Source organism: Chlorocebus sabaeus, chromosome 12 (genome assembly GCF_047675955.1).
Source record: "Chlorocebus sabaeus isolate Y175 chromosome 12, mChlSab1.0.hap1, whole genome shotgun sequence".
Taxonomy (NCBI): domain Eukaryota; kingdom Metazoa; phylum Chordata; class Mammalia; order Primates; family Cercopithecidae; genus Chlorocebus; species Chlorocebus sabaeus.
The window spans coordinates 92,368,327-92,393,169 of record NC_132915.1 but is presented as its reverse complement, the minus strand read 5'-3'; the positions used below and the strand labels follow the sequence as shown (position 1 = coordinate 92,393,169).

At 39.7% G+C, this 24,843-nt stretch overlaps 1 protein-coding gene across 6 annotated transcripts in view; it reads right to left on the bottom strand.

Annotated features, from left to right (window-relative positions):
• MRRF (mitochondrial ribosome recycling factor) overlaps positions 1–24,843 on the bottom strand; it is a 64,585-nt gene that overhangs the window by 39,091 nt on the left and 651 nt on the right. For 3 of the 6 annotated variants that reach the window (XM_007968164.3, XM_007968166.3, XM_007968168.3), the window contains exons 2-3: positions 19,177–19,388; positions 4,592–4,747 (exon numbers count right to left, since the gene is read on the bottom strand). In XM_007968164.3, the coding sequence (XP_007966355.1) occupies positions 4,592–4,747; positions 19,177–19,388 (368 nt within the window). Of the gene's footprint in view, positions 1–4,591; positions 4,748–19,176; positions 19,389–24,706; positions 24,778–24,843 lie in introns of all 6 variants that reach the window. The other 3 variants (XM_007968167.3, XM_007968165.3, XM_073021897.1) reach the window with 3 other exon arrangements.

Sequence of the window (24,843 nt, the reverse complement as noted above, 5' to 3'; positions counted from 1 at the left end):
CTAAGTCTCTATCTAATTCAGATTCAGGCTGGATGCAGTGGCTCATGCCTATTATCCCAGAGCTTTGGGTGGGTGAAGTGGGAGGAATGCTTGCGGGCAGTAGTTTGAGACCAACCTGGGCAAAACAGCAAGACCACATCTCTACAAAAATATTTTTTTAATTAGCAGGCATGGTGGCGTGTGCCTGGAAGACGAGCTACTCAGCAATGAGGCTGAGGTGGGAGGACTACTTGAACCCAAGAGGTAGAGGTTACAGTGAACTGTACTGGCTACTACACTCTACCATGAGCAACAGAGTGAGATCTTGTCTCAAAACAATAATAATAATTCAGATTCAACAAACATTTAGGGATTCTTACCATTGTGACAAGAGTGTACAAGGGGCTTTCACAGGAACAGCAGTATTTTGTGATAGAAAAAGCTTGAAATGTTGACAGAACTAGGATGGAATTCCTCACCAGCAACTAGGGTGGCCAACCATCCTGGTTTGCCTGGAGCTGAAGAATTTTCTGTGACAGGGCTTTTTGAACTAAAACTGGAAACAGCTGATCACCCTCACAAGCAACTCTGCCATTTACTTGCTATGAAACCTCGGGTGAGTTACTTATCTTCTCTATGCCTTGGTTTCCAACTCAGTCAAAAAATAACTACCTTAGAGGATTCGAGTGAGGACTGCAGCTAAAGGAGTCTAACTAAATATAAACAATGGAGTATACAATAAACACCAAAAAATATGCATTAAAGTTGGTACCTCTTATTATCCCTTTTAGTCCTTACAACGACCCTGTAACACTGCATTATTACCCCCACTTTACAAATGAGAAAATCAGACTTGGGAATAAAAAACAGGCCAAGATCACAGGGGTGACAAAAGGAAAAACAAGTGCCAAGACCCAAACTCAGGTATGCTTAATTCTGATTTCAATCAAGGCTCTTTCCCTTACAAATGGAACTCAAACCCGGCTGTACATCAGAATCACCAGGCAGCTTTGAAAATTAGATTCCTGGGCCCCACCCCAAAGAGATCCTGATTCTGTAGAGGCTTCAGAGCCTGTGATTTGGGGAAGCCTGTAATTTTTTTTTTAGGTTCACCACATGATTCTGACACAGCCAGATTTCGAACCATTTGCTTATACGACCCTTCACTGTGGTACTTAGATCCCCTTTAGAAACTAGCTCATTAAACAAAACAACAACAACAACAAAACTATTAACATTTTCCTGTTATCCTGGATATAATCTTTGTCTGCATCTAAATTCTGGAAAACCCTGGGAAAAATTTTCAAAAATGGCAAGAAGGCAAGCAATAAAGCTACAGTTACAGATGGAAAAGAGGCATTATTCAAACTCCCTTATTTCCTATGCAAATGAGAACTAGAAGAAAAACCTTACCATTCACAGTAGGAACCACTCAAGGATGGCTCATTCTGAGACACAAAGAGAAAAGTGGGGAAAAGGAGTCTTATAAACAAATTGGAGTTGTCCTGGCAATATGTTGTTAGAATAATGCAGTACCATACTGTGGCCCAAAGATCTGATTTGAGATACTCAACCAGATTCAATGTCATCATGAGACAGAAGGTTGCTGACACCAGTGGCTTCAACCTGGAAAAGTCCAGGAGGTATAATGGTAAAAGTCTTTGTTACTCTGAAGACCAATGACCTGGGTTCAAATACCAACTCTGCCACTTTCTGATTGTGTGACCGTGGGTAGATTCCTTCAGCCTTCTTGGCCTCTGTTTCCTGATTTCTAAATGGGACATAAAAACTGTACTTATATCTCGCCGGGCACAGTGGCTAACACCTATAATCCCAGCACTTTGGGAGGCTGAGGTGGGCGGATCACGAGGTCAGGAGTTTGAGACCAGCCTGGCCAACACAGTGAAACCCCATCTCTACTAAAAATACAAAAAATTAGCTGGGCATGGTGGCAGGCGCCTGAAATCCCAGCTCACTGGGAGGATGAGGCAGGAGAATCACTTGAACCCGGGAGAAGAAGGCTGCAGTGAGCAGAGATCACGCCATTGCACTCCAGCCCAGGAGACAGTACGAGACTCTGATTCAAAAAAAAAAAAAAACTGTACTTACATTTCATAGGGTTTTTATGAAGATTAAATGACAGAACGTAGGAAAAGCACTTAAACTGTGTCCCAGTAAATGCTATTATTACTTCTTGACATTCTGTGTTTTAATTTCTCTAATATACTCTAATATTCTCTAATTAAACTCTGTTCTGAATTGCTTCAGGACCCTTGCATATATTTTTCCTCCCACTGCAAACACTCTTCTCTGTTCAGATAAATCCTGCTCATTCCTTAACAGTCAGATACAGTGACATCTAATCTCAGCAATCTTATCTCACCTCCTAGGCTGGATTACAAACCCCTTTTATAAGCCCCCAGCATCCCAGCACATTTCCATAATAATGACAATTCTCTATATTTACTGAAAACTTCCTACGAGCAAGACATCATGAAAAATGCTTTCTATAATGTATTTGCTGTAATGTATTTAATGTATTTATAATGTATTTAACATCATATTAACTATATGAGATAGTTATCATTTCTATCTTACAGACAAGAGAACTGAGGCATACAGAGTAACTTGCCCAAGATGACAACAGCTCTTAATGGAGCCTGAATTCAAACCCGGGTCTGACCAACTCCAAAGTCATTTGGTCTTCACCACTCAGCTTTGCTGTATGGTTTTATACATATTGATTTACTTGTTTGACCCTTCACATCAGGTTCTAGGCTCCTGGAAGGTGGGGACAATATATTTTCTCTCTGTATCAACAGCACATATTAATCAGCACAGAAAACGTGTTCAATAATGCTTTGATGATAAATGAATGTATGCATGGATGGATGAAAGGGAAGAGGACAACAATGAATAAACAAATACACCTGTATCTAGACAACTGTTAAAAGGTGTCAGTTATCTGGGAGATAGAAATTGCTGTGAGAAAGAGGAAAATGTAGGGGGGTACCTGTTGGTTCAAACAGTAATGAAAGATAAAATGGAAGAATCTGGCAAAAGAGACTAGCTAAATTTAGTCTGTTTCATCCAGTCTCTTCATGGCCCAAAGTTCTATATAGAACATTATACAAACATAATCCTGAAGAGAAAGGAAAGAGGAAATACCAACAGGAGGCCTTTTGAAATGGATCTTAATTCTGTCTTCCTGATTTGCCGTAAGATCCTTTGCCACAGAAGTCCCCACACAGACTCTTCAGAATGCAATTGTGGTGGTTACCATTCCTAAATCCATATCGACATAATGCATCAAATCCTTTTCCCTCAATCTGTCCCCAGCGAGAATCTCCCTCAGCCTCATTCCTGCCCCTCATTTTCTCAGAGGTTAACATTTAACAAATTACACTCCCAACCTCTTTCCAGGCCCATCATCTTTTTAAGTTCAACAAGAGTGGAGCTTGCTGGCTAATTTTAAGTATCACATTTCTCCCTGAGCTCCTCTCAAACCGCTCTCCGGTTTCGGCTGCAGAATGTTAACAGGCCAGAAAGCACAGGGGAGACAGAGCACTTTATCAGTTTCATACCTAAAATAATAAGCAAGTTTAAAATAAACAGTTGAGAGAGATTGAATGGCACGCTCTACTGTCAGCAAAGGCAGAAATGCCCCAGCCCAAAGGTTGACAAATGACGGGAATGGTCTTCTAGTTTCACACTGGATCTCATCTCTGAACTCGGTATGTTTCTGATAGTGTTTATAAGTGGAGCTGTATTTTTCACTTGGTTTTCTTAAGAGCGAACTATTTCTAGTTTTCTCATGAACTACCCTAATCAAGACATGAGTACAAGCAGCCCAAGCTCCCACAGGTACCTTCAGAGGGGGGTCCCAGGTTTGACTTTAGGATGATGACAATTTGCAAAAGGCTAATTTAACAGCAATTGGATTTTTCCTGCCGGCTTGAACCATCAGCTGACAACTCACTTCTCCATCACATCTGCAAACAGTTCGCCTAGACAGTTCTGACATTTCCCACTTAGAAAAGCCCCTTTCAGGAAGTTATTAACCCAAACGGAATATTCCTGGTCAAGCTCAGGGGTACAGAAATGCCTCACGTGGGCAGGTCTGTATCCATTTGGTTCCCAGTAAGGGATAAGAACTGCCAAACAGGACAAATTGGAAAAATCAGACCAAAGACGTCAGTTACTATGATACTACCTAGATGTGTTTATAGTACATTCAAAATAAAAATCTCATTTTTTTGAGAGTGTAATTCCATGATAGCAAAGACAATACCTATTTTTGTTCACTACTATCCACTAGCACAATGCCTAGTTCCACGGTAGACAAAAATTTGCTGCATGGATAAATAAATGTAGTGTTAACTATGCGCCAGGCACTGTGCTAGAACCATAATATATGTTACCTCATTTATTTTAACTCTCACCACAAAGCTGTAAGTTAAGAATCAAACAAGAAAACAGAGGACCAGGAAACTAAAGTAACTGCCCATGGCCACCAGTTAGTAAGTGGTAAAGCTGGAACTAAAACTCAACTCTGCCAAACCCATGCTCTTTCCATTACATCCCTCCCCAGAACACTGGTTCAGTCACTAACCTGGTGAGGTCCTTATATTGAGAGTCTTATTGAAATTATCCTTGAGTGCTTCTATCACAGACTTCATTTCTTCATTCACCTCTTCCAAGTTGATTATATCCTCAACCAAGGCAGCATTAATATTCACTCTGGTTTGGGAGTGTCCTTTCCCTTTGGCTAAAAAGTGAACGTTCAGTGAATAAAACAGCAGCAGCATAAACAGAGCCAATAAGCAATTGGTGAAGAAGTGCCTACTATGTACAGGGAAAAATGTCAAGTGTTAGAAAATTATAAAACATCATCACTCCACTAAAAAAGAGCCTATATTAACTGAGTGTCAACTGTGCTAAACACCTTCTCAGATATTAGTGAGGAGACAGACTTTATAATCAGACACCCCAGGTTAAAAGTCTGGTTATAATGCATACTAGCTTTATGACCTTGGGCAAGTTACCTTTCTGAGTATCAAGTTCCCTACCTATAAAAGAATAATAACATCTATATTGCAAGGTTGCTACAAGGATACAAATTAAGTCATTCAAACTCCTAAAAGAACACTATTCACATGGCAGGGAATCCATAACTAAATTAATCTCTTACTTTTCAGAAAAGTAAACAGAAGATGAGAAAACCAAAGCTACTTGCCTAATGTCACAGGTCAGGAAATGGAAAAGTCAAGATCTGGTTCCAGATCTGCCTAATTTTAAACCCATGAACTTTCTACTAGCCCATCTTCACAAAATCTAATTAGAGAGACAGGAAATACATTAATTCATTAAAAAATGAACACGAAGACAAGGATACGCACATATCTGATGGCTGGTACAGAGTACAGACAACAGGAACAACAGTAGTTTACAGACATTAAACACTACCAATGGTAGAGACAATGGCTTATATTTTAGAAAATCAACAGCATTGGGAGCTGATTATAATTTCATTTTATGTCTAAATCATCCTAGTGATTTTTCATATACATTCTATGTGTATACATAGGTAATTTCTGTGAATGATGCAAATATTCTCGCATTTCTTTTATAGGGGATGGGGAAGGAGAAAAATAAAATTTTAAATAATATTTACAGTTTATTCATTAAACATTCAACAAACATTTATTGAGATTCATTCAATAAATTCTGCTGAACATCTACAGTGAGCTCAATCCTGCACTATTTGTGTAGCATATTATAACTTGCAATGCAATTTCAAGTACATTCTCCTCCTTGCTATCCAAGATTGCTCTCTGAGGTAGGAAGAATAGAGATTAGTATTGCCCTCATTGCACAGATGAGAAATCTGAGGCACAAGGCATTTGAATGTTTTGCCCAAAGTAAACAACTGGTAAGCAACAGAGTGATTTTTTAAAACATTTATTTGCCCATGTTACCATTATGATTTGAAACCAATGGCTTAGGTTTTTGTTTTGTTTTTTTTTTTTTCAGAACTGATAGAAGATGTGGGGCTTGGCACGGTGGCTCACGCCTATAATCCCAGCACTTTGCGGGGCCGAGGCGGGCGGATCACGAGGTCAGGAGTTCAAGACAAGCCTGACCAACATGGTGAAACCCCATCTTTACTAAAAATACAAAAATTAGCCGGGCATGGTGGCATGTGCCTGTAATCCCAGCTACTCAGGAGGCTGAGGCAGGAGAATCGCTTGAACTCGGGAGGCGGAGGTTGCAGTGAGCCGAGATCGCACCACTGAACTTCGGCCTCGGCGGCAGATTAAAAAAAAAAAAAAACAGGATGTGGATCTTCGGATTGAGAAACACAAGTTTCAAATGGGACAATAAAAGTAAATTCACACCTAGACATGTTGTGACTGCAGAAAACAAAGGACAAAGAGATCTTTATAAAAGCCCAAGAGAAAAGACAAATTATCCATGAAGGATTAAAATTTAGAATACTTTCCAAGAGCAACAACAGAAGCCAGAAACAATGGAAATAATATCTTCAACTTTAAAGTTTTTGTTTTTGTTTTTTGAGACGGAGTCGGGCTCTGTCCCCCAGGCTGGAGCGCAATGGCGCAATCTCGGCTCACTGCAAGCTCCGCCTCCTGGGTTCACGTCATTCCCCGCCCCCCCCCCCCCCCCCCCCGCCAGCTTCCGGAGTCGGTGGGACTACAGGCGATGGCCACCACACCCGGCTAATTTTTTAGTAGAGAAGGGGTTTCACTGTGGTAGCCAGGATAGTCTCAATCTCTTGACCTCGTGATCCGCCCGCCTCGGCCTCCCAAAGTCCTGTGATTGTAGGTGTGAGCCACCACGCCCAGCCAACTTTAAACTTTTACAACCAAATATGTACATTAAAAATTTAAATATATGTCTGTCAATATTGGAATGAATAGTAATATTTATGAATGAAATACTATGCAACCATGAGAAAGAATGAACTACACACAAAAATTTAAATGAGTCTCACAAATCTGATGTTGAACACAGAGGCCAGACACAAGAATACAAAACTGTACAGTACAAAGGCCAGATATGAGAATATAAACTGAACAGTAAAAAAACAGAGAAAACTAATTCATGCTACTAGAAGTCAGAATAACAGTTATCTGCAAAGGGTCGAGGGTAGTACTTACTAGAAAGAAGCACAAAGGGGACTTCTGACATGCTAGGAATGTTCTGTTTTTTGATCTGGATGCTGATACATAAGTGATTTCAGCTTGTGAAATTTATGATAGCTGCACTTTCCTAGAGTGCTTTTTTATTTCCATAAAAAGGTTAAAGAAATCAGTTAAGGGTACCCATCAAAACAAGAAGAAATTAAAAGTATATCTTCCAAATCAGCAGAATTTAAAAAAGAGAGAGAGAGGGATAGAGAAATTTAATCTAATAGGAAAAGAAGAAAAAAGGATTAAAAAAGTGTATTTCAAAATAGCTAAAAGAACTTAAATGTTCCCAACACATAAAAATGATAAAAGCCTGAGATGCTGGATACCCCATATATGCTAACTTAATCATTTATGCATGTAACAAAATATCACATATACCCCATAAGTATATACAAATACGTATCAATAAAAAATTGTTTAAATATGCATTTAAAAAAAAAAAAGAAAAAAGAAAAAAAAGGAAAAAACATGATATAAGGAAAGTACAAAATAAGGCCGGGCATGGTGGCTCATGCCTGTAATCCTAGCACTTTGGGAGGCCAAGGTGGGAGGATCACCTGAGGCCAGGAGTTCGAGATCAGCCTAGCCAACAAGGTGAAACACCATATCTACTAAAAATACAAAAAATTAGCTGGGCATGGTGGCACATGCCTGTAGTCTCAGCTACTTGGGAGGCTGAGGCACAAGCATCACCTGCAACTGAGAGGCAGAGGTTGTGGTGGGCCGAGACTGCACCACTGCATTCCAGCCTGGGCGACAGAGTGAGATTGTCTCAAAAAAAAAGAAAGTACAAAATAAAATAACACAAATATGCAGTGACTACAACAAATATAAATGGATCAAAATGACCAGTTAAAAGTGAGAGATCAGTAAGATTTTTAAAAATCTAGTTGAATATAACACAACAGTTTTAAAAAATTATACAAGATCACAGAAAGTTTGACGGATAGGGATGGAAAAATTCTAAGCCTGGCAAACATTAAGCAAAAGGAGGCTGGTGTAGCCACATTATCATCAAACAAAAAAGATTTTAAGACAAAATTCACTATTGGAAATCATGAGGACAACTTCAAAATGATAACAGAAAAAATTCACCCGAAAGATATATAACATATCTAAGATTAAATATATCAATTAGATAGCCTCAAAATTAATAGAATTAAAAGAAGAAACTGGCTGGGTGTAGTAGCTTACACTTGTAATCCCAGCACTTTGTGGGGCTGAGGTGGGCAGATTGCTTGATTCCAGCAGTTCAAGACCAGGCTGGGAAACATTGCAAAATCCAGTCCCTATAAAAAATACCAAAATTGCCCAGGCATGGCAGTGTGTGCCTGTAGTCCCAGCTACTTGGGAGGCTGAGGTGGCAGAATCAGTTGAGCCCAGAAGATTGAGGTTGCAGTGGGCTGTGATTATACCACTGCACTCCAGCCTGGGCAAGACCCTGTCTCAAAATAAAAAACAACAAAAAAGGAGAAAATGATCAATCTACAAGCATACCAGGAGAGTTCAATATACCTTCCCTGATAACTGATAATTGAGCAAATAAAAAAACAGAAAAGTTGATCAACAAAATTAGTCAATTTGATTGAATACAATACACCCAACAATAAGAGAATATACAGTATTCTCAAGCACACTTGGACCTTCTATGAAACAACCATGTTTTACACACAAATCAGATCTCAACAAAGATAAAATAATCTATATCATATAGAATATGTTCTCTCAACAGAGTAGAATTAAGCTAACCCCAAAACAACCATTTGTTTGAACAATTTTAAACACTTCTTAATAAATACTCATGGACTATACAGAAATGCATAATGGAAATGTTTAAATATTGAGAAATGACCATAATAAAAATACTGAATATCAAAAACTCAAGTCAGGCACGATGGCTGACACCTGTGATCCCAGCACTCTAGAAGGCCAAGGCAAGAGGATCACTTGAGCCCAGGAGTTCAAGGTTACAGTGAGCTATGACTGTGCCACTGCACTCCAGCCTAGGCAACAAAGCAAGACCTTGTCTCTAAAATAAATAAGTAAATAACTTCATAGGAAGCATTTAAAGTTGTATTTAGACAGAAACTTCTAACCTTAATACTTTAAAAACAAAACAAAACAAAACAGGCCAGGCGTGGTGATTCATGCCTGTAATTAAAGCACTTTGGAGCCAAAGCAAGCAGATCACCCAAGGTCAAAAGTTTGAGACCAGCCTGGCCAACATGGTGAAACCCCGTGTCTACTAAAAAAAAGAAAATTTCAAAAATTAGCTGGGCGTGGTGGCGGGTGCCTATAGTCCCAGCTACTCGGAAGGCTGACGCAGGAGAATCGCTTGAACCCAGGAGGAAAAGGCTGCAGTGAGCCAAGATCATGCCATTGCACTCCAGCCTGCGTAACAGAGGGAGACTGCATCTCAAAAAACAATAAAAAATAAAAATAAAGAAGAAAGTATTATTCACAGTGGTAAGATATGAAAACAACCAAAGTGTCTGTGGATAGCGAAATAATGTGGGTGCATGTATGTGGGTGTATGTGTGTATAAAGTGGCATATTATTCAACCTTAAAAAAGGAGACCTTGCCATTTGCCATGGATGAACCCGGAGGACATTACACTAAGCAAAATAAGCCACACACAGAAAAATACTGCATGATTATACTTGCATGCGGAATCTCAGGGTGGGGGTTTGCTTGTTTGTTTTTCAGACAGGGCCTCACCCAGACTGGAGTGCAGTAGTGGGTTCTCAGCTCACTACAGGCCTCAACCTCCCTGGGCTCAGGTGATTCTCTCACCTCAGCATCCTGAATAGCTGGGACTACAGGCACATGCCACCATGCCTTGCTAATTTTTGTATTTTTTTTTTTTTTTTTTTGTAGAGAAGAGGTTTCACCACATTGCCCAGACTGGTCTCAAACTCCTGGGCTCAAGTGACCCACCCGCCTCAGCCTCCCAAAGTGCTGGAATTATGAGCATGAGCGACCATGCCTAACCACAGGTGGAATCTACAAAAAGGCTGAATACACACAGAGAATAAAATAATACTTACCAGGGATCGGCAGGGTGGGGTGGTGGTGGTGGTGAGCAAATGGAAAGATATAAGTCAAAGGATACAAAGTAGTAGATATGTAGGATGAACAAGTCTGGAGATCTAATGTACAGTATGAGGACTATAGTTAGAAATATTGTATTATACTCTGGAGTTTTTGCTAAGACAGATTTTATGTGCTTTTGCAAAAAAAAAGGGGGTAACTATGTAAGATAATGGGTATGTTAACTTGCATGTAAGTAACCATATCACTGTATGTATATGAAAGCATCGTGTTTATAATAGAATTTTTCAAAGAAAAAAAGAAAACAGGAAAGGCCAAAAATTAATGAACTAATTGTCCAACTCAGAGGATGGAAAGAGAACAAGTACACAGGAGAAAGTAAATAACAAAGAACAGAAATCATAAAATCGCAAAAAAGAGAGATCAAAAAATTAAAGACTTTTTTAAAATGTTTATAACTACTGTCAAGAACAATTAAGAAGAAAGTAGATGCAGATAAATAATATTAAGAAAGAAAAAACGGACATGATTATAAAAACAGTATAAATCTTAATGAGAAAAATCTAAGCAGTCTCATAATCATTAAAGAAACCAATTCTATGATTTAAAGTCTACCTACACACACACACACACAAACGCACACGCACACACACACACAAATACCAGATCCATATTACTTTACCGGCAAGTTCTATCAAACACACAAGGAACTGATAATCCTGGTTTTTTACAGACCATCCCATTAGGAAAAAGAGATGCATTCCCCAACTTATACTATGAGGCTCAGATATTCTTAATACAAAAGCCAGAGAAGGATAATACTAGAAAACTATGCTCATGAAAATTAGAAAGTTACATTACGGCTAATGTCACATACAAATATAATCTAAAAAATCCTAAATTAATACTAGCAAGCCAAATCCAACAATGTATAACACAGATTATGTATCAAGAACAAGTAGGGCTCATACCAAGAATGCAAAAGTGGTTTAACATCATAAAAACCTACTGATGTTGAGTCACATTAATAGATTAACAGAGAAAAATATGATTATCTCAGTAAATGCAGTAAGAACATTTGATTAAAGTTTAATATCCATACGAAACAAACTCCTAGCAAAATAGGGATAAAAGATATTTGCTTAAAAGAGAATACCAACAGCAAAGCAAACAATGTTTTTCTGTTTAAACATTTTTTAATTTTTGTGGGTACATAGTATACATATTTATGGGTTACATGAGATACTTTGATATATTTATGCAATAATAATCACATCATAGAAAATAGAATATCCATCCCCTCAAGTATTTATCCTTTGTGTAACAGACAATTCAATTATATGCTTTTAGTTAATTTTAAATGTACAATTAAATTATCACTGACTTTATTCACCCTGTTGTGCTATTAATTACTAGGTCTTCTTTATTCTTTCTAACTGTATATAAATTTTGTATCCATTAACAACCCCCAACTCCTTCCCACCCCTCCACTACCATTCCCAGCCTCTGATAACCGTCCTTCTACTCTCTATCTCCGTGAGTTCAAATGTTTTGATTTTTAGATCCACAGAATTGTTTTGATTTTTAGCTCTCACTTAGAGAACAAGTAAAGTTTGTCTTTCTGTGCCTCATTTCACTTAACGGAATGACCTCCAGTTCCATCCATGTTGTTGCAAATGACAGGATCTCATTCTTTTTTATGGTTACATAGTATGCCATTGTGTATATGTACCACATTTTCTTTATCCAGTCATCTGTTGATGGAAACTTAGGTTACTTCCAAATCTTGGCTATTGTGAACAGTGCTGCAACAAACACGAGAATACAGATATTTCTTCAGTATACTGATTTCCTTTCTTTTGGGTATATACCCAGCAGTAAGATTGCTGGATCATATAGTAGCTCTATTCTTAGTTTTTTGAGGAACCTCCAAACTGTTCTCCACAGTGGTTGTACTAATTTACATTTCCAACAACAGTGTACATGGGTTTCCTTTTCTCCACATCTCGCCAGTATTTGTTATTGACTGACTTTTAGATAAAAGTCATTTTAACTGGGGTGAGATGATATCTCATTATAGTTGTGATTTGCATTTCTCTGATGATCAATGATGCCAGGCACCTTTTTATGTGTGTGTTTGCCATTTGTATGTCTTATTTCGAGAAATGTCTATTCAAATATTTTGCCCATTTTTAAATCAGATTATTAGATTTTTTTTTCCTAGAGTTGTTTGAGCTCCTTACATATACAGTCCGGTTATTAATCCTTTATCAGATGAGTAGTTTGTAAATATTCTTTTCCATTCTGTGGGTTGTTTTTTCACTTTGTTGATTTTTTCCTTTGCTGTGCAGAAGCTTTTTAACTTGATGTGATCTCACTTGTTAAAAAGTGAGATCTTTTAACAAGATCTCACTTGTTAAAAAGATCTCTCACTTGACGAGATCTCAAAAAAAAAATCTCCATTTTTGCTTTGGTTGCGTGGGCTTGTGTGGTACTACTCAAGAAATCCTTGCCCACTACAATGTACTGGAGAGTTTCCCCAATGGTTTCTTGTAATAGTTTGATAGTTTGAGGTCTTAGATTTAAGTCTTTAATCCATTTTGATTTTTGTATATGACGAGAGACAGAAATCAAGTTTCATTCTTCTGCATATGGATATCCAGTTTTCTCAGCAACATTTATTGAAGAGATTGTCCTTTCCCCAATGTATGTTCTTGGCACCGTTGTCAAAAAAAGAGTTCACTGTAGGTGTATGAATTTGTTTATGGGTTCTCTATTCAGTTCCACTGGTTTTTGATGTGGTTCGGCTGTGTCCTCACCCAAATCTCATCTTGAATTGTAGTTTCCATAATTCCACGTGTCGTAGGAGGGACCAGGTAGAGATAATTGAATCATGGGGTGGTTTTCCCCATCCTGTTCTTGTGACAGTGAGTTCTCAAGCGATCTGATGGTTTTATAAGCAGCTTCCCCCTTCGCTGGGCACTCATTCTCTCTCGCCCTCATGTGAATAGGTGCCTTCCACCATGATTGTAAGTTTCCTGAGGCCTCACCAGCCATGCAGAACTGTGAGTCAATTAAACTTCTTTCCTTTCTAAATTACTCAGTCTCAGGTACGTTTTTATTAGCAGTGTTTGAGAACAAACTAATACAGTAAATACTAACACACTACTGGAAGAGTGGTGTGCTGCTGTAAGGATACCTGAAAATGTGGAAGCAACTTTGGAACTGGGTAGCACGCAGAGGCTAGAACAGTTCAGAGGACTCAGAAGAAGACAGGAAAATGTGGGAAAGCTTGGAACTTCCTAGAGACTTGGAGGGCTCAGAAGACAGGAAGATGTGGGAAAGTTAGGAACTTCCTAGAGACTTGTTGAATGGCTTTGATCAAAATGCTGACAGTGATATAAACGATGAAGTACAGGCTGAGGTAGTCTCAGATGGAGATAAGGAATTTGTTGGGAACTGGAGCAAAGGTGACTCTTGTTGTGCTTTAGCAAAGAGACTGGTGGGTTTTTGCCCATGTCCTAGAGATCTGTGGAACTTTGAACTTGAGAGAGATGATTTGGGGTATCTGGCAGAATAAATTTCTAAGTGGCAAAGCATTCAAGAGGAAGGAGAGCATAAAAGTTTGAAAAATTTGGCCAGGCACGCTGGCTTACCCCTGTAATCCCAGCACTTTGGGAGGCTGAGGTGGATGGATCACGAGGTCAGGAGATCAAGACCATCCTGACCAACATGGTGAAATCCCATCTCAACTAAAAATATAAAAATTAGCTGGGTGTGGTGGCACATGCCTGTAATCCCAACCATTCAGGAGGCTGGGGCAGGAGAATCACTTGAACCAGAAAGTTGGAGGCTGCAGTGAGCTGAGATCATGTCACTGCATTCCAGCTTGGCAACAGAATGAGACTCCGTCTCAAAAAAAAAAAAAGTTGGAAAAATTGCAGCCTGACAATGCAAAAGAAAAGAAAAACCCATTTTTTAGAGAGAAATTCAAGCCGCCTGCAGAAATCTGCATAATTTAACAAGGAGCTGAATGTTAATCACCAAGACAATGGGGCAAATGTTATGTCAGACACCTTCTACCAGTCCCTTCGATCACAGGCCTGGAGGCCTAGGAGGGAAAAATGGTTTCTTGGGCCAGGTGCAGGGCCCCCCACTGCTGTGTACAGCCTTGGGACTGCATGCCAGCTGCTCCAGCCATGGCTAAAAGGGGCCAAGGTATAGTTCAGGACATTGCTTCAGAGGGTACAAGCCCCCCAGCCTTGGCAGCTTCCACATGGTGTTGGTCCTGCGGGTGCGCAAAAGACAAGAATCAAAGTTTGGGAACCTCCGCCTAGATTTCAGAGGATGTATGGAAACACCTGCATGTCTAGGCAGAAGTCTGCTGCAGGGGCACAGCCCTCATGGAGAACATCTGCTAAGGCAGTGCAGAAGAGAAATGTGAAGTTGGAACCCCCACACAGAGTCCCCACTGGGGCACTGCCTAGTGGAGCTGTGAGAAGAGGGCCACCATCCTCCAACCCAGAACTTGGTAGGTCTATCAACAGCTTGCACTGTGTGCCAGGAAAAGCTGTAGACACTCATTGCTAGCCTGTGAAAGCAGCCAGGAGGGGCACTGTAGCCTACAAAGTCGCAGGGGCAGAGCTGCCCAAGGCCATGGGAGCCCACCTCTTGCACCAGCATGACCTGGATGTGAGACATGGAGTCAAAGAAGATCATTTTGGCACTTTAAGGTTTAATGACTGCCCTACTGGATTTTAGACTTGCATGGAGCCTGTAGTCCCTTTGTTTTGGCCAATGTCTCCCATTTGGAATGGTTGTATTTACCCAATGTCTATACCCCCATTGTTTCTAGGATGTAACTAACTTGTTTTTGATTTTACAGGTTAGGTAGAAGGGATTTGCCTTGTCTCATATGAGACTATGGACTTTAACTTTTGAGTTAATGCTGGAATGAGTTAAGACTTTGGGAGACTGCTGGAAGGGCATGATCATGTTTTGAATTATGAGGACACGAGATTTGGGAGAGGCCAGGGGTGGAATGATATGGTTTGGCTGTGTCCCCACCCAAATCTCATCCTGAATTGTAGTTCCCCACTTCTCATGGGGGAGGTGGAGATAACTGAATCATGAGGGCGGTTTTCCCCATCCTGTTTTTTTGATAGTGAGTTAGTTCTCAAGAGATCTGATGGTTTTATAAGGGGCTAATCCCTTCAGTGGGCACTTATTCTCTCTCCTGCCCCCCTGAAGAGGTGCCTTCTGCCATGATTGTAAGTTTCCTGAGGCCTCCCCAGCCATGCAGAACTGTAAGTCAATTAAACTTCTTTCCTTTTTATTTTAATTTTTTAATTTTTTTTTCTTTTTTTTTTGTGAGAGTCTTGCTTTGTCACTCAGGCTGGAGTGCAGTGGCACTTAGCTCAATGCAACCTCTGCCTCCTGGGTTCAAGCAATTCTCCTGCCTCAGCCTCCCAAGTAGCTGGGATGACAGGCATGCGCCACCATGCCCGGCTAACTTTTGTATTTTTAGTAGAGACAGGGTTTTGCCACATTAGCCAGGCTGGTCTCAAACTCCTGACCTCAAGTGATCCACCCACCTTGACCTACCAAAGTGCTGGGATTACAGACATGAGCCACTGTGCCTGGCCTAAACCTTTTTCCTTTATAAATTACCCAGTCTCGGGTACTTCTTCATAGCAGCGTGAGAACGGACTAACACAGTCTACGTATCTGTTTTTATGCCCATACCATGCTGCTTTGGTTACTATAGCTCTGTGGTATAATTTGAAGTCAGGTAATATGATTTCTCCACAAACATAATTCTTAACATTAACATATAAGAAGTGTTTCCTATAAAGTCAGGAATAAAACAAAGATGCCTATTATCACCAATCACATTTACTCAAATTATACTAGAGTTCCTAGCCAACCCAATGAAAGTGGGGGGAAGAGAAGGGGGGACAACAGGACAGGAGGGGAGAAGAATGGAAAGGGACATAAGTGCAACACAACACATGTACAAGAATGCTTATACTAGCATTTTTTTTTTTAGCTCAAAACTGGAAGCAACCCAAAAGTCTGTCAACTGTGGAATGGATATTAAATTGTGGTATATACTTTCAGTAGAATATCATTAAAAAAATAAAAATGCACAAACAACCATTATGTGCACAACACAGACATATGTCACAAATAGATTACTACCAATAGAAGTCAGACACAAAATCCATACTGACTTAACAAAGGACAAAACTAATCTGTGGTGTTAAAGTCAATATAGTGGGTTATGTATCCTTATAGTGGGAGAGTAACAACTCAAAGGGACATGTGGTAAGTTTCCAAAATACAAGTGACAATCTATTTATTGATTTGGGTGATGACTACATGATTGTTTTCACTTTGCGAAAATTCACTGAAGCACAAACTTATGATTTATGTACACATTTTTCTTTATATATAACTCAAAACACTAACATATATAAAAGTGACCAAAAAAAAAAAAAAAAGATAAGATTCCCCCAGCAATAAACCTGATTAAAGAACTACACAAGATTTTTTTTGTTTTTTGTTTTTTTTTGAGACAGGGTCTCATTCTGTCCCCCAAGCTGGAGTGGCAGCAGCATGATCATGGCTCACGGCAACCTTGACCTACTGGGCTCAAGCAATGCTCCCACTTCAGCCTCCCGAGTAGCTGGGACCACAGGGATGCACCACCACATCTGGCTAATTTTTGTAGAGACAAGGTTTCCCCATGCTGCCCAGGCTGGTCAGAACTCCTGAGCTCAAGTAATCCAACACCCTTGGCCTCCCAAAGTGCTGGGATTATAGGTGTGGGCCACTACTCCTAGCCTTGTGCAAGATCTGTCTGGAGAAAACTTGACACTATGATCATAAATTTCATATAGAAGAGGAGAAAGTCAAGAAGAAAAAGCATATGTGTGGTGAGGGGAAAGATTTGTATCACTAAATTGAACTTTATGACAGTAAGTCAGGCAGTATGAAATTTACTGCAGGGAGAGATAAGCAGTTCAATAAAATCAAGAGCTCAGAAACAATACCATATATATAAAGAAACTCACACAACGGGGGGACATTACAAATCTGGGAGTAAAGAGTAGGCTAATCAATAAATGATTTTGATACAACTTGTTATCCACCTGAAAAGGAAACTTCAAAAATTACCTCACATTATATTCAGAAATAAATTACCTTGCAACAGAGAGGTATTTCTTAAAGAAGACACAATTAATAAAGGACTGAAAAATATGACATTAAAACCCATTTCAACAGAAACATCATAAACAAAGTAAAAAGCAAAGAAGATACTTGTAACACATATTATTGACAAAGAATGAACATCCCTAATATAAAAGAAAGAATCAAATAAATCTAAAAGAAAAAGTCAAACAACCAACTTCTGCAGGCTCTAACGCCTCACCTCAAGCAATCCTTCCACCGCAGCCTCCTGAGTAGCTGGGACTACAGGTACAGGCCACCAGGCCCAGCTTTTTTTTTTTTTTTAAGAGGCAAGGTGTCATTATGTTGCCCAGACTAATCTCAAACTCCTGGCCTCAAGCAATTCCCACGCCTCAGCCTCCTGAGTAGCTGGGATTACAGGTGTGAGCCACAGCACCTAGCTTAACCAACTTTTATAGAGGCAAGCAAAGAAGACAAAACTGAATAGCCCACAAAATATGAAAAAATGCTGCTTATGCACTGTAGTCACTGTCTAGTGTACTAGAAGACTGCAATACTGTAGGCATCAAGAACTAAAGTTTCTGGTTCTGCCATTAATTATATAGGACCATGGGCAAATTTCTCACTAATTATCTCAGTTTCTTCGTTTATAAAATGGTGAGATCTGGATTAACTAGATAATTATAAGGATTTCTTCAATGGAAAATTACTTCTTCAATGGATAATTATAAGGATAAAATTAGTAAATGTATGGAAACTTTAAAAAATATAATGTAACATACAGATCAAAGGTTATTACTGTTAACAGAATATAAGTCTTCTAAGCATTACCGTTCTTTCAGCAATTTGTTAATTTTCCTATTACAGAAAGGGGAAGATCTGCATGAAATCAGAAAAGAAGAGTCAGTGGGAAAATATTCAGCAGCATATATCTAGCGCCATTCTTGGGGGAGGACTCCCTAATCCACCACTGCAAATTGCTGGTGTGACTGACAATTTTCTATCACTCATTCTTTCATTCAACAAAATTTGTCAAAAATACTATATCCAGGCCCTGTTAGGTGCTAAATAAGAACAATATAGAACCTACCTTCATCAGGTCCAGCATAGAAGGCAGATAAATGATAATCAATCTTACATTTAATTAATTAATCACTGCTGTTTTAAGTGCATCAAAGGTAAAATAACAGAATGCACGAGTGCAGTTAACAGGGGACTTGACCTAGTCTTAGAGGTCAGGGAAGGCTTCCCAGAGGAAGTAGCATTTAAGCTGAGACCTGCAGTACATCAAAGTCTCATTCTTGGATGACACAAGCCATTAAGATCATCCATCTAAATCCATGACTCTAATACCCACTTCACCCAACAACCTTCTGGTCTTAATTATACTTCCAACATGTATCTTCCTATATGGAGACAATATATTGATCCCTGCTACAAGCATTCTGGCTCGCTTGGCACTTATACCTCTAACTCTAAATCTAAAAGAAAGAAATTAGGCATTTTCTGAGCTACTAAGAAAACAAATGAGGCAGCATGGTAATAAGGAAACAGGCACTGGGTTGTAACACCATCTCTGCCACTGTAACCTTTTAAGTTAATCAAATGAAATAGCTGAGGCCCCATTTCCTCATGTTAGCAAGGGGAGAAATTCAGTACATCTGAGGTACCTGCCAGCTATAATTCAAGGGCCAAATTTAAGAAAGGGGTGAAGTAGGAGAGAACATCACATGTCTCTACCTTTGGCTTTCTTGGTAGCGAAATGGCGGACTGGTACAGCTGAATAGGCCACGTACTGCCTATGGCCATGCTGTCTTTCATGCACTGTCTTCAGTGTAACTTCTGAAACGGGTTTGATAGAGGCTGCAAGATAATTGCGAAAGGCAGGGTGGAACACGCGGAAGCACTTTAATCCCAAGGCCATGACTGAAGACGATCCTTGGAAACATCCACTAAAAAGAATAAGACAAAAAGCAGATCTAAGTAAAAGAGACCGTATTGCAACTTCAGATAATTCGTACTAATTATCAAGCAATTCCTATAAACTGAGCTAAGTACTAGACAATTTAAATACATTATCTCTAATCCTTTTCCCAACTGCCCTAGAAGAAAGTATTATTTGCCTCATTTTACAGAATGAAGAAACTAAGGCTTACAGAGATTTAAGTAACTTCCCCACTTTGGACTCCAAACCCCAAGTTCTTTCCACTGCACCAAAATGCCCATTAAGCAAATATGCAGCAGACTAAAATTTTAATGATTCTAATTAAACCCTTATATGAGAAAAGCACAAAATCTTGATAAAGTTTAAAGAGAGAAGGCAGAGCACTAGAAGAGGACTTTAAATAAGAAAACCATCTCAACAGGCATAAAATGACTGGAAAAATTCACACGACAGCATTTAATTAAAATTTTCTTTGGTTCCTTACGCACTGATTACCAATTAGGATGCCCTTTAATGTGAGTCTAAAGCATGATCGAGGTTTGAGGTCTTCCATGGTATAGAACTAGAGCTCTGGAAAATGCCACTCTTTACTGTGTTAACATAAGTTACGCATTCTACATCTGAGGTCTTTGACCATGGAAAGATGCCATTGCCTACAACTACCTCAGGATAGAACACAGCCCTAGCTAACTGACAACTATATCATTAATAGCTTCTGGCAGTAATGTTGCTATGGCTCAGCTAAAAATTAAGAACAATTAGCATCAAATACCTGGAAGCTGCTTCCTTTGAGTAACAGTCCCACATCTTATGTTTTTTAAAAAATCCCATCCTAAAATTTTGATCCAACATAATGGAATGAATAACATGGGCTTTGCTGTCAGAAGACCTGGAAGCCAATCCCAGCTCCATTACTGACTAAATACTCCTTAATATTTCTGCTCGTTGATTTCTTCAACTGTAAAATGGGAATAATTGTACTCATTTCTTAGGGTTGGGAATAATTAATGAGGTTATGCAAGTAAAGCCCTTGACACAGTACCTAGCAAACAGCAGAAGCCCCCCAAAATAATACCTGTTGAAAGCTATCACCTTTTCTTTCAAACTTTTACAAAAATATTATCTTTATTATCTTTTGAGACTTGAGTCTCACTCTGTTGCCCAGGATGGAGTGCAGTGGCGCAATCTTGGCTCCCAGCAACCTCCACCTCCCGGGTTCAAGCAATTCTCATGCCTCAGCCTCTCAAGTAGCTGGGATTACAGGCACACACCACCATGCCCAGCTAATTTTTTTGTATTTTTAGTAGAGACGGGGTTTCACCATGTTGCCCATGCTGGTCGTGAACTCCTGAGCTCAGGAAATCCATCCGCCTTGGCCTCCCAAAGTGCTAGGATTACAGGCGTGAGCCACCATGCCGGGCCTCAAAAACTATTATGTCAGGGTCAGACACAATAAAGAAACCTTGTATGTTAATAATGATGTACAAAATAGCCTACAATTAGTCAGACCTGGATGTAAATTTCAACTTTAGGCAATTTACTCTTCTGAGCATCACCTTCCTCATCAATGATAAAAATAACTTTGAACTTAAAATAAAATGAAATAATGAATACATATACACAACTAACATAGTGCCAGGAATATAGCAGCTTAATAAATGATGGCTATTATTTTTAAAGCAAATGAGTAGCACAAGACAAATAACTTCTCTTGACGGAATTTTTAATAGTAAGGGATACTAGAAGTTAGTGATCAGTGTATGAAGTCTATAAAAACAGATTTGATGAAAAAAGGAATATTTTTCTTCTTTATTAGTATCAATAGCTACTATTAATTGAGGTCAAGTTTGGACTGTTTGCTTTACCCATATTATTTCATTTAATTCTCTCAATAATGCCACAAAGAACATATAATAATCCCCATTTTACAGACGTTGAAACTGAGGTTCAGAGAGATTAAGTCACTGTCCAAGGACATGGAGCTAATAGCCAAGCTCTATTTTAGCAGAACTGTTCACAGAGGTTTGGCTCAGAGTGAAGTTTCTATATCTAGGTATTTCCCTAATAAAACCAATGCCTAATTCATACTTACAACCAAATATGGCTGCAGAATAATGAGTAGTTTTTTATTTTAGTCTACAGGATCTCAATCTGGCTGCTCCATTTAAGATAGGTTTCCTGGTGTTCCTGTTGCAGGTCATAATACCAACTCACAAAGCAACAGGAAATCAAAATGGGTTAGAAATAAACAACCTTTGACAGAAAACGCAGCACCCAAAAGCAGACCCAGTACACGTGAACCGGAAGACAACTCTATAAATAAACCACATTGCTGAAACGCATAAGGCGTAGATTTTAATTGCGCAGAAGTCAGAAAATTTCAAAGTGGAAGTTCAATAAAGGCAGTCCTTTAGGTCCTTTACCTTAAGGGTGTACAAATTAACAATTCTGTTCAGCACAGATAAAAGAATTAAAGTTGAAGAAAAATTTGTTGAGATCACAAGTATTCGCCAACAAAATTAAGCTATACATAGAAGCAATGTGGGGAAGTGTCTGAGCTCTGGACACAGCCTGGAACTGGAATCTCAATTCCTCCACTTACTAGCTGTGTGACCTTGGGGAGGTCATTTAGCCTCTCTGAGCTACAGCTTCCACATCATCATCATCATAGTGATATTAATGAGGCTTTAAAAAGATAACAATAATGACAACAATACCTAACATTTATATAACAATGACTACGTGACAGAAACTATTCTAAGTGACTTACACACCTTAACTCATTTGAGCCTCATGATAACCCTGAAGTAAGTACTATGATTATTCCCACTTTACAGATAAGAAAACAGAAGCAAAAATCTGCCTAAGATTTGAATTCAGGCAATCCAGCTCCAGAGTCTATGTTGTTAACTGCTATACTATGCATATAAAACACTCAGCATGGCTGGGAACAGTGGTGGGTGCCCATAGTCCGAGTTATTTGGGATGCTAAGGAAGGAGGATCACTTGAGACCAGGAGTCCAAGGCCAACCTTGGCAACATAGTGAGACCTAATCTCTTAAAAACAGCAACAAGCCAGGAGCAGTGGCTCACACCTGTAATCCCAACACTTTGGGAGGCCAAGGTGGGCAGATCACGAGGTCAGGAGATCAAGACCATCCTGGCTGACACAGTGAAACCCCGTCTCTACTAAAAATACAAAAAAAAAAAAATTAGCCAGGCATGGTGATGGGTGCCTGTAGTCCCAGCTACTTGGGGGGCTGAGGCAGGAGAATGGCGTGAACCCGGGAGGTGGAGCTTGCAGTGAGCCGAGACCGTGCCACTGCACTCCAGCCTGGGTGACAGAGCGAGACTCCGTCTCAGAAAACAAAAAACAAACAAAAAAAACCAGCAACAAAACACATACACACAGTACAATGCCTGGCATCCGGTGGGTACACAATAAATTGTAGCTATTATAACAGCATCCCGACTATTAATTTTTTTTTTTTTTTTTTTTGAGACAGAGTCTCGCGCTCTGTCACCCAGGCTGGAGAGCAGTGGTGCGATCTCTGCTCACTGCAACCTATGTCTTGTGGGTTCAGGCAATTCTCCTGCCTCAACCTCCTGAGTAGGTAGGACTACAGGCACCCGCCACCACGTCCAGTTAACTTTTGTATTTTTTAAGTAGAGATGCGGTTTCACCTTGTTGGCCAGGCTGGTCTCGAACTTCCAACCTCAGGTGATCTGCCCGTCTCGGCCTCTAAAAGTGCTGGGATTATAGGCGTGAGTCACCGCGCCTGGCCGGAATTTTTTTTTTTTTTTTTTTTTTTTTGGAGACACAGTCTCACTCTGTCGCCCAGGCTGGAGTGCAGTGGTGTGATCTCGGCTCACTGCCACCTCTGCCTCCAGGGTTCAAGCGATTCTCCTGACTCAGCCTCCCAAGCAGCTGGGATTACAGCCGCCTGCCGCAACACCCAGCTAATTTTTGTATTTTTAGTAGAGACGGGGTTTCACCATGTTAGCCAGGATGGTCTCAATCTCCTGACCTCGTGATCCACCTGCCTGGGCCTCCCAACGTGCTGAGATTACAGACTGAAACATTTCTGTTAACTACTTGAAGCACACATTCTTTTTCCAAAGTTAAGGATCTCAAAAGATTTCCCTGTTCTTCACAGAAGGTTCATTTTAATTTTGGCTAGATGACCAAACCAAAGTCCTGGCTTATCCAGTCCCAGCAACTCCTTTCAATCCAGCTGTATACTAGCTTATAACATAAGCACTTTTATGAGTGTGCATATACACAGGCCCTTGTATATAAAATACTTTCACATGTATCATCTTATTTGGTTCTCATAATAACTAAACAGTGTTAATCACCACCGGTATTTTACAAAATAAGAAAAGTGATCTTTCACTTCTCCAGTGCTCCCCCTGCTCCAGAGTCTTCAAACATGCCATTGAATCACCTTGACGATCTTCCCTCACTTCTTTAACTGTTTGTCTCCGCTTTTATTTCAGATTTCAGCTTAACCATCACTTCCTCAGAGGACGGCTTCCTTGGCCATCTCCTACAGCCCAACTAGGTCAAGTGTCCTGTAGTCTGCTTTCACAACACCCTTAACTTCATCATAGCACTTAATTTTTAACCAAAAGCTAATATTTATGTAATTATTTGATTAATTCCCTCCATATGACTATAAGCACTACAAGGACTAATCTATGATTTTCTTGTTCACTGTTGTATCCCCAGTACCTAGTACATTGCCAGAACACAGAAGACACTGTGAATGTGATGAATACATCAGTGAAAGTCCAGAAAGATTAATTCCTTGTCTAGGGTCAACCAGAATAGGATTGGAATCTACCCTTACTATGGTAGGTTCTGGGCTTCCCAGCGTTGCCTTCACTCTCTTGGTTTGCCACACTTTTGCTTAGAGATAGTAGAGCATGTTCTTCTCTGAATGCAGTGCCAGGTTAAAAGAAAGGTACTTGTAGTACCTGACTATACACAGAATCATTATGCACCTGGCACGGCCAAAGAAAGAATGAGACAGGTGGAGAAAGGGCTTTTGCCTAAGAGTTAAGACACCTGGATTCCAATATGCCTACCTTATCACTCCCTGCCATCTGTCATTTAGATTCATAATCACACGTATTCAAAAAGCATTTGCGGCAGCTCTACCACTGACTTGTGACTTGTACCAAGTGATTTCTCCTAGATTTTGTTTCAACCATAAAATGAAGGGGTCAGATCAGGTTTTCATTCTTTCCAACTATAAAGCTTTCCAAAATTGGGGGAAATGCAATGGTGTGGTTTGAAACAAAAAAAGGCACTAAACTTACAGAAAACTCTGAAAGAAGTCTTGGTTCCAGCACTTCCTAGACACGTGACCTTAAATCGGTCAAACTCTCATCTATAAAACGTAAATAACAATACTATTTATCAGGGTTATGTAAATGGAGAAGGGCTACTGAAATGA